Consider the following 17,822-nt stretch of genomic DNA (forward strand, 5'->3'; position numbering starts at 1 on the left):
ATCCCACCAGGCCGGGTACATTGCGTTGTCAGCGACTTGCGTTGAAAGCAGCCACAGCACCGAGCCAGAACAAGAACACTGACGTGGGGTTTGTGCTTGTGTCAGCGGTAACAGACAGCCCACAGCCAGGAGGAACGGATCTTAGCCTCTTAGGAAGCCTCTGGAGACACGTTAGCCCTCTCACGCTGTAAAGAAATAGGACTGGGAAGCGATGGCAGTCTCTTGGGTGCTGAGCTGTGGAGGTGCTGCGATAGAGAACGGCAGGGGCAGCTTCTCACTCTGCTCTCGCTGTGGTGTGGTCCGTTTAAAACGTATCTGCTTCTAACCGGGCACCTTCCCACGCCTCGTGCCGCCTGACTGCACAAGAGCACCCTGCTTGTATTTACCTCTGTGTGATTCCTTTCTTATACCTCTGATTTTTCCAGCACCTTGAGTCCAGCTTGGTCCTAGACAGCAGGGAGAGAAACAGAGCAAGATGACAAAAGGCTTCAAAACTGGTTGAATAATGAGGACGAGACTAGGATATGTGATAAGTGTAACATGGAGTGCCGCAGGAACCACAGCGCCCAGCCTCACCTTACTGGCCACGCTCAAAGCCCCCGCTCACTGTGTGGTGCCTGGCCGATTTTTTTTCCTGCCATTCAGAACGATAGGAAGTGTCAACCCCGGGAAATTCATGTTGTAAATAAAATACAGCTTGCTTTTTTCATCCTTTTTTTTTTTTTTTTTTGTGTTCTGCTTTCTTGTCTCACTCTCCTCCTAGTTAATCATCTGGTATAGCGGAGACGGCGACGCAGACAATCCCATCTGTTGCACCTAATTGCTTCGTTTTTATTCGGTGTCCCGACATCTTAATGAGGTTTTTTGGGACCACCTCCCCTTTAGCGGAAAAATGGGGGGGAAAAAAAAAAGGAAGATGTATTTCATGATCGTGGGCAATGATGGGGAAGAAAAATACATGGGGATGGAGAGGAAAAAGACTAGCTAGGATTTCATTTCAAGATTTCCTTTCAGTGTAAAGGCAGCGGGCAGCAGGCATTTCTGCGCCTTTCCTACAGAGCACTTGGAATGGATGTGTCTGACGTCTGTATTACTGCACACAGCATGCAGGAGGGCGTGCACATGTAGTGAGATGCGCTTTATGAAATGTGTGTTAAATCATTTATAACAGCAGCATAAATGATTGATAACCGCCCCGGCCTAATGCTGCCTCCTTACTGCTTGCCGCCCCCGGGGGTCCCTGGCCGCGCTGCGGGGAAGGGGCTGGAGCTGCGACCCCCTTTGCTGTGCCGGGAAGCGGTGCTGGGCCTCGGTGGGGCACGAGGGGGGGCAGATCTGGGGCTAAAACCAAGGCTCTGACTCCTCGCCCTCTGCCTTAATTCGCACGTTCATCCTTCCTCCCCGTCCACCTCTCCGACGCGCTCTCACACTTCGCCCTTCCCAGCCGTGTTGTTTTAAAAACCCAGCTGAGCGTATCGCTCTCGTCATCTTCATTTCCTAATTCCACAGCTCCCCTTTCTGGCCGAGGACTGAATAAGGCCCAGCCGAGCGGGCTTTGCTCGCGCTCTCCCAGCCGGGTGCTGGGCCCGGGAGCCGAGCGCTGCGAGGCCACCGCCGCGAGCTGGCCGCTGGCACCTCTTAGAGCCACCGGCCCTCAGCAGCTCTCGGCGTTCGATGGTCATTGACATAGCCCTGAAATATGAGGCTGGTGAGCAGCGTGGTAAAGCCACCCTCGCCTCTCAGCGTGAGCCTAATGGGCCGGTGAGGAAGCAAGGCAGGGAGAGCAGATCGAATGCCATGCCTTGCGTAGAAAGCATTGGTTTTTTTCATTGCAATCAGCTCAGATTTACATAAAATAAAAAGAAATACATAAATAAATAGGCACATCCAGCAGCATTAAGTGAAACAGCACCACGCCAAAGGGAGCACCTCCTCTCATCACTGCTCAGTCTGGCCTGGTGCAACTCCACCAAGAGAGCCTGTGGGAAGAAATATAAAAACACAGCCTTCAGGTAGGACAGCCTGGTGCTCCGCTCCCTCTGGTTTTTTTTTTCTTTAAGAGTAATAAATCCAAAGGCTTCAAGAAATAAATAGAAAGATAGCGGACGCAAATGTTCTGGAAAAGTTGCATAACTTGGATGCTTGCAGTCCCGAAATCTGAAAGATAAACTGTCATGTCTGGCATGGTTTGTATGACTTAGCAGTTAAGCTGCAAAACAACCAGACTTTAAATTGCTGATCTCTCTAAACCCTCCGCAAGCCGTTTTCCTTCATTCACAATATATTTAGCCATGAGGATTTAAGCAAATTGAAATGTTTGAGATAAAGTCATCCCCCGAGTGACTTTCCTGGGGCAGGCTGCCTGGGTTGCTGTCCATCCTGGCTTGCTGAGCCACCCCGGGCCACGTTGCACGACGCCAGCCAAGCCCAAACATTTCTCCTCGGAGAGGTGCCGCACTCAGCACCGACATCTGCCCTGCCCCGGGGAGCTGCTCAGGCCCTAATGAGACCCACCCCAGCAGACAGTCACTGCTTTCCATGAAGGGTATGCTTGAATGTCTTATTTAGCTGTCTTAAAATGCTGCTTCTGTTAGCATGGTGCCCACCCAGCATCAGGGGAGGGGACTCGCACGGACGCAAACTCTTGAGGTTTGTTTCAGATTCCGCTAAGGATTTGCCCTGTGCTGTGCTGGGAGTCCGTCTCGGGCAGGTGACGAGGAGCTGTGCTCCACACCTTTGAAAATCACCCTTGTACCTTCTGGTGCTTCTTCCTTCACCTTTTCTAAACCGGAGCTGATGATACTGGGCTGGCAAAGAAGGCTGCAGGCATACCGAATGCGTTACTTATAAGGCATGTCAAGATCGTCTTAGTAATTTATGGCATGGATGGAATAGATGCATATTTGCAAGCAAGCTAATTTTAGCTGCTGACATAAGTTTCAGAGGTGGAGTCTGTAGACACGGTGCTGTTTCCCTATAAAGGCTGCGAGATGGGCTGTTTGCAGCAATCGTGCATCAGCGTAGCGCAGGGTAAGATGCGCGATGGCTTAAACCAGTCAGATGTGCTTTTGAACAAATTCTCAGCCTTTTCTGCAAAATGTAATCATCCGGCGTGCTCGTGCCGATAAAATAGAAGGACAAAATCTGTTGTCGGATTCCTTGTAGCTGCAAGAATTTGGTAATTGGATATTTTCCTCTTCAAAAATTAGAATTTGTGACATATTTTGACAAGCTGTTGGGCTTGCATCACACTGGCTATAATTTAAGTACTGTTTGTTAGAATTATTTCATTCAGCTGAAGTGATGAAGATTACTGTTTACAGAGGAACCACAGAGCATGTGTAAATCCTCAGCCATTATTTCTGTTGTTGAGACTTCAGCCCGAAATATTTGTCATTTCTTCATCGCCTTGTATGGCGATCTGTTGGGATTTACACGGCTCGTTAATCCAGGTCGGGATCTGAGTGATGTTTGGAACATTTCCACCCAAACGTTCAATGAAGCATTAGTGAGAATTCAACAGGTATCATTTCCTCTCTTTTTCATCACTCCCATTTTAAATGGATGCCAAAATCTCACTTGTTTTTATTTCTAAGCTGTTGGGTAGCGCCGGGCACTTCTACGTTTGCTGTTGTATTTCAGACCCAAGGAAAGCATCGCCTGCTATGTGATGACAACATCATTTCAAGCTTGCCCACTGTTTTGAGCTAAAAGCTGTACACATGCAGTACCACAGCATTACAAGTGCTATTGTATATGTGTGCACGAACAGTTTTAATAACGCTTTAACCCAGATGCACAGGTTCAAAACATATCAAACTGACAGCAGAGGGACCAGCAATCGAGACATCAGCTCTGTCCCTGACTCATTATGTGACCTTCAGCAAGTCACGTACCTGTACGGAAAATATGAATCACAATCCAAAGCCACTAAACTACAGATTATCTACGGGTCTGCTCCGAGGCTGCCAAACTGCCTTTCTTCTTTTTTTTAGCTGCAGAGAGGTTGTCTGAGGGATGAGGGCAGAGTGTGAGCGTGCTGGGCTGGCTTTCAGAAGGCAGACATTAAGCTCGTGGTAATCGGTGCTGAGGGCGGATCCTGGCGGGGACGCAGCCTTGCCGCTCTAATCTTTGGGTGTATCGTTTTTTATCAAGGTGTTGCTCGGTACGTGAGGGAGACTTTCCTGCTTATTGAAGCGGTGGTTAAACTCGTGTAAAGGTTCAGCGAACGTTAAATAGCATTTGTTTGTTTAATTTGTAGCTACTGTGGCATCTGGTGTTTCCATCAGCTGCCATCCAGTCAGACCAGCAAAACCACGACAAATGCAGCTCTCAGAGGCCTTCTGCGTGCTTTTACACCCAGCTACCACCTCACGCGGCGTGGTTTGCGCTCCTGCTGCAGTTTCACGGGGGAAGAGGAGGCTCTTAGCTCACCACGACAATTTCACCAAACTCTGCACTATTGCAAAGGAAGTCACGGGCGTGCCTCTCCCCCGAAAAAAAAACTGGGCCCCTTAAGCACCTAACCACATGCAAATGCACTCGAGAATATTGGCCAAAACGTGTGAGGAAGTCGGACTAGCTTTGGGTTTTTGGCCATGTATGGTAAATACCGCGCAGCGCGGGCGCAGGCCTGGTGTCACCGGCCCCGCCGCGCTCCTGGAGGAACTGAAGCGCGGCGCCTTGAGGTGCTCGCCGCGCTACCTCGGCTGCTCTCTGTTAGTGACAATTGGCCTCTGCCGTGGGATGGCGGCGAGGAAGACAACCCTCTTTGCAAATACGAGCTGATTGCCCCAAAACTTGCTTTACTTCTGGGGCAACCGTGCAAGTCTCTGGTTTCGAGGCAGCTGCTGTGCTCCCCCCCTGAAGTGTGGTTTGGGGAAGAGGCTCAAGCTCCTGCTCTGTCACCGTCTTGTTGGTCGTGCTGTTTCCCGCCAGCTAACCACCATGACAGATGAGGCAACGCTTGCTTTTGCTGCAGAACTTCTGTTTTTTTTTTTCTGGTGCTTTTGCTGAGAAACTGGTCTAGGGGCTCATGAGGAACGAGCAACCCTGGCTGTGCTCGGAGTGTCCCCAGCCCACCCCATCCTGCGCTCAGCACCTCCGTGTCCCCATCTGTGTGCACCCTGTAGATGAAAGCACGGCCTGGGGCTGGCTGTGAGCACAGCAAAGGGGCTGAATGCGAGGGAGCTGCTGCTGGGCACGGCCATGCTGTGAGGGAAGAGGCTCTGAGGGGCAGCAGGGACCACTGTGGGCATGGACTCAGCGAGGGGCTAAGCGTTTGTGGAGGTACTGGGGTGAGGTGACTGAGGGGAGCGTGGCTGTCCCCATCCTGCCGGGGCCGTGAAGGGACCGTGCCCTCCCCTCGGCATCCCCTCACGACAGCCACCAGCCCCCTCCCTCACGGCACGGCTTTTATGGGCGCCCCCACCAGAGGGGCGGGGCGGACAGAGCGCGCGACCGCGCGTGGAGGCGAGCGCTGCCTCGCCATTGGCTCAGCGCCCTGGCAGTCATCGGAGCACCGAGCGGGGCGGGGCCAGTAGCGGCGGGGCGGGGCGGGGCCTGCCGGCCGGGTGGGCGGGGCCAGGCGGGGGCGGGTCCCGCCCCCGAGGGCCGCGGTCAGTCGGGCGGCGGCGGCGGCGGCGGCGGCAGCGGCGGGGGTGGCTCCGCCGGGCTGAGGAGCGGACGCGGGGCTGCAGCTCGAGATTGCGGTGCGCGGCTGGCCGTGGGGGGCTGGGAGGGCTGCAGGGGGGGGGGCTCCCGGTGGGACGGCGGGGCGGGAGGGTGGCGGGGGCCGAGCGGGTGCTGGGAGCCGGGAGCCTCCGGTGGCCGGGCGGGGCCGCCCGTTAGCGCCCGGCCCGTGGCGGGGCAGCGGCTGTCAGCGCTCCCGGGCCCGCGGGGGCAGCGGGGGCGGCCTCGGACCGCGGTTCCTCCGCGCTCGCCTCCTTATTAGGTAGCGGAGCGGCGCGGCCCCGCCGCGGGTTCCGGCATCCGGCGGAGGTGGCGGCCGCTGGCGGAGCGGGGCCGGGCCGCGGCTCCCCCCCGGTCGGCTGCCGGCAGCGCCCCGGTGCCGCCGCCCTGTGCCCGGTGCCGCCCGGTGCCGCCCGGTGGTGCCCCGTGGTGCCCGGTGGTGCCCGGTGCCGCCCGCCCTTTGTCCCGCGGCCGGGCCCCGCTCGCTGGCAGCGCGGAGCCCCCGGGGCCGCCGCCGCCTCCCGGGGCGCTGCGGAGGGCGGACAAAAGGAGCCGGGGCTCCGGGGGCTGCTGGGGGCCGCTGGGGGCCGCTGGGGCCGGGTCCTGCCGCGCTGCCCCCCACGGGTGGCCTCGGGCCCGGTACTGCCTCGGGCTGCTCCCGGGGGGGGCTCCGGTACGGCGACCCCCCGGTGCCCCCGTGTACCGGGAGCGGTCCGGGGACGGCAGCGAGAGCCACGGACGTGGGTCCGTCGCGGAGGGGTGCCCGTGGGTGCGGGGTTTCTGCGCTAACAGCTGCGGGTGCAGCCTGCCCGTGGGGCTCTGAGCGCGTCCAGCACCCTGCTGCAGCTGCGTGCGGGGAGCGGTGTCGGCGACCGGGGACGTCGGCGACGTGGACGAGCGACACTTCCACCGCAGCGCTGCGTGGCGTTCGGCTCGCTGCTACCGGCTCCGGTTTAATCGTAGGCCGGGCTGCAGCCGCGCTGCCGGGCGTCATCCTCTCCTTCAGCCCTGTGCCCGCCGCGGGAGAGCGAGCGAAGCGGCACCCTGCGCCCCATGAGCGGCACCCTGCGCCCCATGAGTGGCACCCTGCGCCCCCATGGGCGGCACGCACGGCCGGAGCAGGGGGCAGCTCGTCCCCCCGCGTGGGGCAGGGCAGGAGGCGCTCGGCTTTCCCTTTAGCAGGCGTTGAATCATCCGCCCTGCTCAAGGGGAAAAGGCAGATCGCAGTAAAACGTCTCGGTGAGTGCGCGGCAGCTAACGTTCACGCTCGCCGGAGACTGTGTACACAAAGGTAGGAGCTCAGATGCTGTTGTGATAAAGTCGGTGCCTGTTTGTTTTGTGTTATTATTTTTCCGGAGCACGGTAAAACCTGACACGCTCAGGTGTATTTCAGGGAGCGTTTGTTTTCGTGTAGCGCCTCACGGTAGTAATTTTTCAATGGTCACTTGTAGGCTTTCCTACAGATTGCTTTAATCAGCGTTTGTGTGTCTCTTTATGTTCTCCGCTGGCACTGCTCTATCTTCTAGTGAGCTGCCTTTTCAAACATCATTGGATTTTTCAAGTTAAATCTTCATGCTTATTGCATCTGTCACTTCTGGGATTCGCTCCAAGCGAAAGGCAGGGATTCAGTGTAATGGCAATGAGATGGAATGCACAGAAGGGTAAAATATCAGCTTTCTTGACTGATACAGCAAAGGGCTATGAGAGATCTGCTCTCGGTAACTGTTACAGGCATCATGTCGAATTTAATAGTAGAGACTTTAACGACTGTCTCATAAAATGGCTCATTAAAGCACCAAGTTGCGTTTTGATTAGAGGAGGATTTATGTTATTGTTCTTAATTTGATTATTGATTCCTCGGAATATACTTAGCTCGGATGCCAACTTCCTATTTTGAAGACATGAGCAAAACACTTCCTGGCCTGAGTTTTCGACTCGGTGAGGTCATCGCTGCACCACTCCCAGGGCTAGGAATGTCCTTTTATGCAAACTCGCAGGCACATTTCGCTTGACTTTTAAAGTCTGGTTTTGTTTGTTTTGATGGTGTTTTGCCGAGGCTCTCGTGGTAATCGCAGGCCTTCCGTGAGGATGCGTTGGAACAGCAACTCGCTGAGGATTTCGAGTGCCCCAGTTTAAGCATTTACAGGGCACATGAGCAAGAGCTACATGCCTGTGTTCTCCTTTAGTATTTTCCCTGTAGCCTCCCCCACCTAATACTGTTGGTGTGTTTAAATTCGGGCTGTTAACGCCGAAATTGGTCTGATTAAAAACTGCTTACAGTTGCACGGGTTACGTGGACCTCTCTGAAAAGTCAGATCGTCGGTGGCTGTGTGCTGACAGGAGATGAGCTGTTATTTTCTGTCACAACATGCACAAATGCAGGTGATGCTGACATTACCGGGGTGAATGCCACGTCAAAACTAAGGCAGGAGCGTTTAGGTTGAGTGGTGTGACTCAGGAAAGCTAGGGCTGGAAGCTGCTTATCCCAGCCGTGTTGGGATAATTCCACCGGTATGGGTAGGAATCGGTTACTGGGCGCTTTATCTGCGAGTAGGATTGTCTCGGTCTGCTTTTCCCGCGTGAATGATTATGCTCAAATGGATTATTAGTTTCTTTCCGAGGTTTATAATTGCTCGGCAGGTGATTTTGCGTGTGCTTTAAGCCGATGGCATCGGCACGTAGCGTGCTGGGTGACGCAGGAGGCGCCCAGCCTCTGGGTGCAGCAGCGGGGACGGGTGCTGCGGCCCGCGCCGGTGCCCCTCGGAGGAGCGGAGCCGCCAGCGTGTGCCAGCGAGCCGGCAGGTGCCGTCCTTTCAGACGCCCGGGTCTCTGCGCCGAAGGCCGCTCCTCGATTATAAGCGGTGTAAAATTCTTCCTGTTGACGGCATCGTTGCTTTCATTCCGTTGTGAATTAGCATTCTACGTGCCTCGTAGGTTTGTGTAGTGAATGCGAAAATGGTCACAATTAATGGCAGGATGTGAGTGGAGGCAGTGATTTAGCATAAAATGGAAGGTGTCTGTTCAGGCACTGTTGCGCGCTTGCTCAAATAGATAATTTTTTTTTTTTTTTTACCTTTCTCCCATAAAATTCTTCACGCTACTGAGACAGTTGTAATCTCTTAAGAGCGGTCATCTTTGTAGAAGGTCACAAAGCGCTCCTGAAATGGAGGAGGCTCGTGTGATGGAATACCACAGAAGCTTTAAAATCCTGCTCTGCAGGTCAGGAGCTAGCAAGGAACTTGACAGAATTATTGGAAATGGCATCCCTTCCTTAAGGGGAAAAAGCAACAGTTCTGTCGAAGCCTGCCGGCCTGCTGGTGCCCACCGAAAGAAGAGGTCTCCTTGGTTTAGAGGGGCATTTCCTCAGCGTTATCGCTTTGCTTTTTGAACGCTGTTTGCTGGGTCTTGCACGAATTCTGCTGATGATAACAAGCGATAGCTAATACGTCTCTTGCTCGCAGCGTGTAATGTCTCTGTTGAGGTCTGGCTCTCGGTGGGGGAAGCTGGATGTGGTTGCATCAGTTATCGTGATGCTGCTCGCCTCTGAGCTGGGCCTCTCAGTCCTTCATAATTAGGTTTCTCTTGTTTTCCCTTTTAATAATTGAATTTGGAAAAGCAGTGGAAATGACATTAGGGTAGTGGTGGGATCTGCCTTAAAGTGATTAAGGTCCAGCCTGATGGGGTCAGACGCACTGAGATGAGCTAGCAGCTTTCCTCTGCAGCTCGGTAGATCTGTGCTCCGCTCCGTGTTCCCGTTCGGAAGGTTCCCGGCCTTCCCGTGGCTCTCCAGAGGAGGTGCCAAGTTTTCAGCAAACCTTGGCTGGCCGTGGAACCTCTGCATATATTCACTCCATGTACGTTCTCCGTAGCCGAATATTAAGGCGACCATTTCTGCAGTGCTGTCAAAAGTGTCTGCTCCAGATGTCGTAAAGCCAGAGGGGGCGGCCTGCCCCGACGTAAGCCCTCTTTGCATCCACCATGAACCCGGGCGCTGCGTTTCGCCTGCGGCTCCCAGCGCCAGCAGCCTGGGTACCGCATTTCGGCTCACCCTGGTCCCAGCCTTCTGAAATGTGGGAACTTCCTTCCCTCCCCCTCCGCCCCCTGGTTCTGCATATAGTTGCCATAGTGACTGTGTTCTTCGGTCCTTGAAAACCCATTGTTTATCGCACGTAAACGTATAAAAGTGCCGTCTCCAAATACTGCCTCTCCAAGGGCTCTCTTCCGTGCAAACCTGGCAGGGACTCGACATCCTCCGGTACTGCGAATTCGGATATTGGACGTGGGTCAGGCACCGTCAGGCAGACTGATAATGGGGATAATTAGCACCACCAGGGATTAGCAGGCAATAACAAATTCAAGCCGTAGTAAGCACTCTGTCCCCGGGGAGCCGGGCAGGCTGGCGGGTCTGGGCAGATGATCACTCGATACGGAGATAGGCATCAGCGCAGCCCCGCCAGCGGCCGCAGCGCCGCGTTAGGTCTCAAAGCCGCTTTTTTTTTTAATTTTTCCCCTCGCTTGAAATGCTCAGAAACTTCACCGTGCGTTATCTCGCGCTGGAATCCTAAACGCGCGACGGCTTGGGGCGTACGCGTGGCGTTGGGTTGGTAGTTTTCATCCTACCGAGGCCGCGTCGCAACCGTTTCTTGCAGTTGTCTGGGTGAAGCAGACTGGTATTCTTCTTTCCAAGTGGGAAGTGCGAGGTCAAGCGGTTTTGCTCGGCTCTTCAGGTACTAGGCTGGGAGTACTTCTCGCTGGGAAGGGTAAGCACGCGCGTTACGCAGGCGGCTCACGTGTTTGCCCCAGCACGCGTCGAGGTCTGGGCGTTTGCCGGTTAGTTCCTTGCAGTGTGAGTGGCGTAAGTATCGGTGTCTTGGGGAATGAACAGCCCCAAAGCTGTCCTGTTCAGAACAGGAGGAGGATGAGATGATTTTATTTTTTTATTTGTTTTGGTTCGTATTCATTTTTGGATCTGCCGAGATGGGTTTGCGAGGCAGGAAAAACTTCAGAGCCAGCTCAGACGAACGCGAGTTGCCAGACGTACTTCTGCTTTAGCGCAGCGTGACGTGTAGGCATAGCTGTCCTTGCACAAAACGCTCCTAGCTGGGTGTTGTGCTTCCCAGCATCTTTTTCCTGGCTGCTGCCGCATTCTGGAGCGATTTGTTGGTTCTGCGAGGCCTCTCAAGATGTGGTTGGAGGAGTAGGCTGCCCAGGTTTGGCCTCCCGTTGCACCGCGCTTTGGATGCGTGTGTGTTATCTTTACGCTCTTCGCTTTGCTTCCTGATGTTTCTCTGGGGGCAGAGGTTATCTTTTTGTTCTTTTTATGTAGCGCTTGCTACACTGATCTTCTGGTCTGCTAGGGGAGTTCTGAAGCGCTACGAAAGATCACATAAAAACCAGCTGGGGCTTATCTGGGTGTAATACCGCCTGTTGTTTCGGCTGCTCTCCTCCAGCGGTGCTGTGAATGCCACAGGAGCCCCGTCAAAGGGGTGAAAGCTGAGGCTGTGTGCGCAGCACCGTGCCGGTCGAGGCAACAGGTAAGTAAAGCTTAAAGGTCACCAGACGCAGGCTGCAATCCCTCGATCCCCTTCCCGATGCCGGGTTCTGCCCCGAAGCGTGGTCTGGGGTTTGAGCCGAGGCGCGGGGCGGCAGCTCCGGTCCCGGATGGATCCGCGCCGAAGAGCAGCTGTAGGACAGAGGAAATGCGTTTGAACTCGGGGCCCTTTGTTGAAGCGGATGTTCGAGGGGCCGTAATTGGTACCACGAGATAGGGGGTTTGAAGTCGAGTTAGCAGATCGAACTATCTGGGTTTGAGTTTTAGCCTCCTCCAGCCCCTCCCTCCCTCCCCCCCAACCCTGATTTCAAATTGCACGTTACGGAAATGGGACAGAATGACAATGGTGCGCTTTGAATTATAGGCTGCTTGGCCAGAAGAGCTGGCAGGACAGCAAATGGAAATCTGGAGAAGTACGTGCCAGTTCCAACTGTGAGAATTGAGATCCATTTCGCAGCTTATTTGTACAGCATTAAAATCTGAAATGTGTTCACGCCGTCCAGCCTGAACCTTCTGCATCTCCTTTGTCAAGGACGCTGCCTTGCCTTTGACAAGCGGTCGCCGTTTTAACTTGGAGAACCGCAAAAGCAGCTCCAGGCCTGAGCGCCTCGCCTGTCGGGTGGGTGTTAGCAAGCAGTGAGAGTCACTAGATGGGGCTCCGGCGTAGATAGGATGCGGGTCAAGGTGTTTCAGAGCGCTGACTAAGTCTCTTATTAATTTTTGGAGTAGTGTCTCCATCCCGACGTGCGGTGTGAGGGCACGGCCGGCCGCGCCGGTCCGTTTTGGGGCTGCAGCCTGACACCGCTCGCGTCAGGGTCATCGTGTTTGCTGTCACGGGGCCAGAAGCAGACCCTGTGGACACCATAACCGTGTACGGCCACAGCGTGAGCCCGAGAGGCCCTGCTGTGCGGCCTGGCCCCGAGGCAGAGCCGTCGTCCTCGTGGCCACGCAGCCGCCCGGCGGAGGGCCTGCGGTCAGGCAGGGCCATCTGGAGAGCTCGGCATCCCCGCCTGGTCAGTCTGAGTCACACTTGGCGGCTCTGCTGGCGAGCCTGGGCTGTGCTGAGCCGTTGTTTCTGCTTTATTTCGAAGCTGGGAGGAATTCGCGGCCCTGCTGGCTCCGTGTTTGTAGCGGCGCGGCTCTCTGCAGGCCTGGGTTTCCTGGGGGGGGGGCTCAGGCCACGGTGCCTCAGGGCCGGTACCCAACGCTGTGAGAAGCATTTATAGCTTCTTCCTGTGGATGCCACGGCGTGTTGTGATTCAGGAGGAATAGAAGACAGTTTATCAAAGCCTTTGGAGATTTCTCTTTTTGATAAATCTTCCTGCCGTTTTTTTTTTTTAAGGCGTGATTCGGTTAACTGTCAGCAAGGAGAAGCAGCGTGACGTTTCCAGGAATATCTTAGAGCCGCTGGAGTTCAGCAGGAAGCGTGCTTACCTTAGAAAATACCGTGTTAACCGAATTATCTTCGTGTCTGCACCTCTTCTTGACTGGTGCAGAAGGGGAAATCCTGCACGTGTTGCTCTCCGTGCTTTTGTGTTGGGCTCCCGGCACCCAGGTACCGCTTGGGCTCATCGCTGGTGGGCACGGTCTGCACCCTGGACCAGGAGCTGCTTCAGACACAGACTACGTTTGCCATTTACTTCATTTGGGCATGTTGGATTGCTTCAAGTTGTAGGGGAAAATACAGCCCTTTCCTGCTGCTAGGACTCGGTCGTGTTCGAAAGAAGTGCCCGTGCCTTAGGTGATCGCTCGGGAACGGTGGGACGTGGTGGGCTCCAGCCGGGTTTGAGACGGTGATTTGGGAAGAACCTAACGAAGCTCTGGTGGAGAGGAGCTCTTCCTGCATTCATAACCACCGTCCTTAGCTGGTACTGGGCTTTCACCCCAAGCTCATTTCCCAGATTAAAAGGAGAAAGGGGGAAAAAAAAAGCTTATGACATGTCACTCAGGAATATGATCTCAGAAGAAGCTTGCGTGCAGCCTTCAAGAGAGCAGAACCCCGCAAATTGGGGTAGCAGCTCCGAACAGATTGATACTTCCTCGTTAGCTCGGCTGTGCTGATAAGAGAACTAGGTCAGCTGTATGGAGCAAGCGTTTTATCTGCATACTTCTCTTAACAGGAATCCTGCAGCTTGGCCGTCCTAACAGGCTTGCTGATTTGCAGCTCTGCACAGGGGGGTGTGCTCTCTGTCTCGTGTTTTCCTCGGGGTCAGAGCGTGGTCTGGAGCCCTGCGGCTCTCCCCTTTGTGCCTTGTGCTGCTTTTACTGTAGGGGTGATGCGGTCGGTCCCCGGGGCTGTAAGTAGCATCTTCCATCGTGCTGGTGTAATGTCTCTGGCTGGAGTTCATAGGGCTGTTGCTCAGCGTTGGAAGGATATTGCTCTGTCTCTTGGCAGTAGATGAGCATACAGTGTGTGAAGAGGCAATCTCTGGTGTTTATTCCGGTGGAGGAGAACGAAGGCTCTTGCAGGGGAGCACGCGGAAGGCAGAGCGAGGCCTTCTGCGGGCAGCCGCTGCTGTGGCGGTGCCTGGGGGTGAGAGTTCGCCTGCTCCAGGGCAGGGTTCCCCTTGCCTGCCTGGTGCTCGCGGCTGAGTTACTGTCCCTGGTGGCAGCAGAAGTAGAAGCTGAAATGTAGGGATGGACTCGGGCATCTGGGATGCTTCATTCACAGGTGTCCATCCCCGTGCTCTCCTGCGCGTGCTGTGTGCCCTTGTGAGCTTTGGTCCTGGGTTTTAGCGCTTTCTGCTCTGCTTAGCTCTCCCCTCCGTCCTTGGTTATTACACCGTTTTCGTCTTTGCTAACCGCTTGTGCCCAATCTGTGCTAAACTGCCACCATCCAAATAACCCAATTTTGGGGGATTATTGCCCATCGCTAGCTGAGGGTGCCATCAAAGATGCAGACCCCAGGAGGGGAGACTTGCTGGGGGTGGTCGCTGTGTGGGGGCAGCCGGAGAGCACCCACTTGGCTCCTCGGAGCCCCTCCGACCAGGTGCTTCGCCGTGTCGGGTCTGTGTTTGCGCCACTGCCCTAGTGTCTCCTTACCAGCTACCCGTCCCGCTGCAGCCGCCTGATAAATTGTTTTGTGTCAGGATTTTTGTGTGCGTTCGTTGCCATGGCTTCATGGCAGACGACACAGATTAAGCGAAGCCAGACAGCGCTCTCTCTTCTGGGTAACGAGTTCCAACCGCGGTGTCCTTCTGTCACCGTAGCTTGCGGTAAGCGATGTAACGGCAGCTGGTAAGGTAAAAGCGACAAAGCGGCGTGAGCAATGGGACCGCGTACCGAAGGGGGTGAATTGCGTACCCAGGGGTCTTCAAGCGAAGATATCCGCTGCTCGAAAGGAGCCCCGGCGTGGGGGATACGCAGGTGAGAGGAGCACGTGCAGGGCAGCCTCTGCCGAAATAATCCATGCCTCTCGGTGCCTGGGAGCTCTGGGCGTTACAGGCACTTCTGATTCGGAGCTCTTCGTGTTACTGTCAGTCACAGCGTGGTTGTTTTGGGGTGCAGCCCTGAAAAACAGTCGTTATCGAGTATTTCACAAGTTAGAACCAACACCTTGCGTTTCGTCCCAAACAGCGATTCCAGCTTATTTTAGGTTTGGGGTTGTGTTACGGTTTTGAATGTGCTGTGCTCCCCAGTTGAGATATAATCGAATTCCCTGGTAGTTTGTGGTTTAGGTTCCCATCCCAAAATAGAATCTTGCCAGTGGTATAGCAGCTGGAAATTTCAGTATTAAGTTCAGATTCCAGCTTTTTGTCTTTAAAATGAAGTGAAATCAGATGGCAGGGTCTTGCTCAACCTAGGCTAAAGTAACCAAAGACTGAAAATAATCTGTGCACAAATATGATGTATTTTGGAATTGTGACCATCTGTAGTAGTGTTCGCCCGTGGTTTAAATAACTCTGAACATCTGAAAACAAAAGTTCTGTCAGCAGCGGACTCAAAGTGAATGGATTTGAAATGGTACTCCACAGGGGGAATGGCTTTATGTTTAAGAGCATAGCACCGAGGCAAGGTATTCGTGGTGGTTCCCTTTCCTACCAGAGGTTTCACGTGAAGTGCTGGGGAGAGCTGCATTTTTGTGGTCGCGCGATTTATTTTTTCCCCCCCCCCCCTTCGCTTCCTCCCTGCCCAAATATCGCAGGACTTGATACGGTGAGACTGAGCCCGCCGATTCCCTCGATACTGGGAGAGGGAGACGAAGTCCTCCCGCAGCCCTGCCGCTGCCACGCTGCTTCTCCGCCCCGAGAGCCGCTGTGAATCTGCGTGTGGAGGCTGGTCCCAGCCCTGGCCTCGCCTGCGGAACACGTCCTCACCCCAAAGTCCCCTGCGGGCTGCTTTGGGGCTTCTCGACCCATGCCCGTTTGCTTTCAAAGAGCCGATTGCCTTTGCCATCCTTGCTATCAGCGTGCCTCGACAGTGGGTGCCAGCAAATGCTTGCCTGCTTGCTTCCTTTGGGTGTTCCTCACTTCCCTTGCTCCTCAAATGCTGTCCTTAAAACGACCTGGCGAGCTCGTCTTCTAGATGAACTTTTCTTCTAAGGTTCTGCCGTGGTTAGTATGGGAAGGCTGTGAACATTTAAGCATTTTAAGGGACGTGTGTGTGGGATTGAGCTGAGCGTAAGGCAGGGTACGGCTGCAGGCAGCCGCGCGTGCGCCGCTGCTGGTGCGCGATGCGCGCGCGTGGGCTGCAGGGAACGTGCTGAGGTTGCACAACCGAGCGCCGCAAGATGAAGAAACGCGAGCGTGAAGCGATGGGGAAATACCTGGGTAGCGCTCAGCTCTTCCCCTTCTCGCGTGCGTTGGGACGAGGCCGTCCGGGGAGTCCCACGTCCCCCGGCCCCTTGGTGGCGGTGCCGGCGGCGGGCAGGGCTCCGCGCACGCGGGAGGAGCAGCGGGACGGGGTCTCCTCGAGGCCTCCCGGTGCTCGCATCCCCCCTTCCATGCGTGGCTCTGGGCCTTATCCGCTGTGCGATGCCCAAAACCATCTGTAGGGCGACTCGCTGGGGTTCCTCATGGGCTTCTTGGTGGCGGCCAGCTGCTTCGTGCGCGTGGCTGAGCACCGCACCGAGGGCGCTTCCTCGGCCCCGTGCGCAGGACTTGGGCCTCTGGTTGAAACCCCTGGGGCCTGGTTACGGGTTTAGGACTACACTGTCCTTTCTGATGTATTTTTGAAAAGGTTTCAGCTCTGAGCACTCATCGCTTTTGCAGATTAGGCCCAGGAGCCTCACCCCAGGTGACTTTAGGATGACCTCGGACTGTGCGGCTGATGCTCGAGGGATGCAGGCTTCCCCCTCCGCGGCCCAGGAACCCTTCGGCCATGTCGCCAGCCCGGCCGCCCGCCCCGTCCAACCCTTCGTGCGGGGCAGGTGTCCCCTTACAGCAGGCATCGGTGGTAACCCACCCCGGTGGCATCACCTGTGGTGCCTTGGTCTTTCTCCTTGTCTGTTGATCGTTACCTGAGACCAAATTTATTTCGGAGCTGCCACTGGAGCTCACGGAGCTTCTTTGATACAGCCAATGTTGAATGGCGTTTGGGGGCCTACCATAACCATTGCAACGTGCTTTTCTTCGGGTTTTCCGTCTGAGGAGAAGCCCTACTGCTCTCCAGCCCCAAATACCAGCGTGTCAGAAGGAAGCACGGTTCTCCCAGTCTGGTGGACTGGCTCTCCCTCCCCCCCGAGCAGTCGCCTCCGGCTGGCTGGGACTGAAACCGGCCTTTTATTTCAAGCGTCGCCCTTTCCAGAAGGGCTCCCAGTCACATGGGCTGAGCAGGATTTTGCCATTAGTGGGGGGTTTTCCTGTAAGTGTTCCCTAGCAGGATGCGTTTCCTCTTGCATAAGCAGGCTGAAAACCCTCCGAAGCCACAGAAATACATCTGTTGGCCTCTCTAGACAGATAAATCCTTTATAAACAGGAAAATGGGCAAGCTCATGGTAGCTCTTGTGACACATCATGATGGGAGATCAGAAAGGGACGGAATGAAAAGTAGCACTGTGCGAGCGCGGCTGATGGCATCCGAGATCCTTTTAAACGCTGACGCAGGGGCCGGAGCCTGAGCCATATGGCGGGCACAGGCAGCGGGAGACGGAACGGAACGGGAGGTGCGATTCAGCTGGAAGTCACTTGACATTTGAGGGGTGGGGTGGGGGAATTAATGAAAACGAACAGCAGGCTCTTTGCTGCGCCCCCGTGCAGGACAGGCAAGGTGCCGGTGCCACGCGGCAGGTCCAGGAGATCAGCGCCGGCGCGGAGCTGTCAGCACTTCTATTGTAGCCGCCGTTGCAGGGCGGCGGGCGCTCCCGTTTTAATTGTGCTGAGGGCTGGAGCTCTGGCAAAATTTAAACTCCTTTTCAGCTCCCAGCAGCCAGGCTTTAAATCCTCCAAACTTGTACTTTACGCCCCCCCCAAAAAAAAAAAAAAAGCATTTCCTGTCTAGCAAGTGTACGAAGATCGCTCCAGCTCCTCGTCTCGGACGTAGCAGCAGAGACAGTGATGTAATGAGCCGTCCCGTTTTAAAGCCTCACGCTCCGAAACGTCGCCCTGCAGCCTGGCCGCCGAGAGCTGAGCCCCGTCGCGGT

At 55.2% G+C, this 17,822-nt stretch overlaps 1 protein-coding gene across 4 annotated transcripts in view; it reads left to right on the forward strand.

Moving 5' to 3' along the window:
• CORO1C (coronin 1C) overlaps positions 1-17,822 on the forward strand; it is a 49,040-nt gene that overhangs the window by 3,580 nt on the left and 27,638 nt on the right. Inside the window, exon 2 of one of the 4 annotated variants that reach the window (XM_066979083.1) lies at positions 4,262-5,506. The exons of 1 other annotated variant lie outside the window; for it this stretch is intronic. In XM_066979083.1, coding sequence (XP_066835184.1) covers positions 4,262-4,518 — 257 coding nt within the window. In that variant the 3' untranslated portion in view covers positions 4,519-5,506. Of the gene's footprint in view, positions 1-425; positions 1,705-4,261; positions 5,507-5,577; positions 5,712-17,822 lie in introns of those variants that run through there. 2 more of the 4 variants (XM_066979084.1, XM_066979085.1) reach the window with 2 other exon arrangements.

This window comes from Anser cygnoides, chromosome 17, assembly GCF_040182565.1.
Source record: "Anser cygnoides isolate HZ-2024a breed goose chromosome 17, Taihu_goose_T2T_genome, whole genome shotgun sequence".
In the NCBI taxonomy this organism is placed as follows: Eukaryota; Metazoa; Chordata; class Aves; order Anseriformes; family Anatidae; genus Anser; species Anser cygnoides.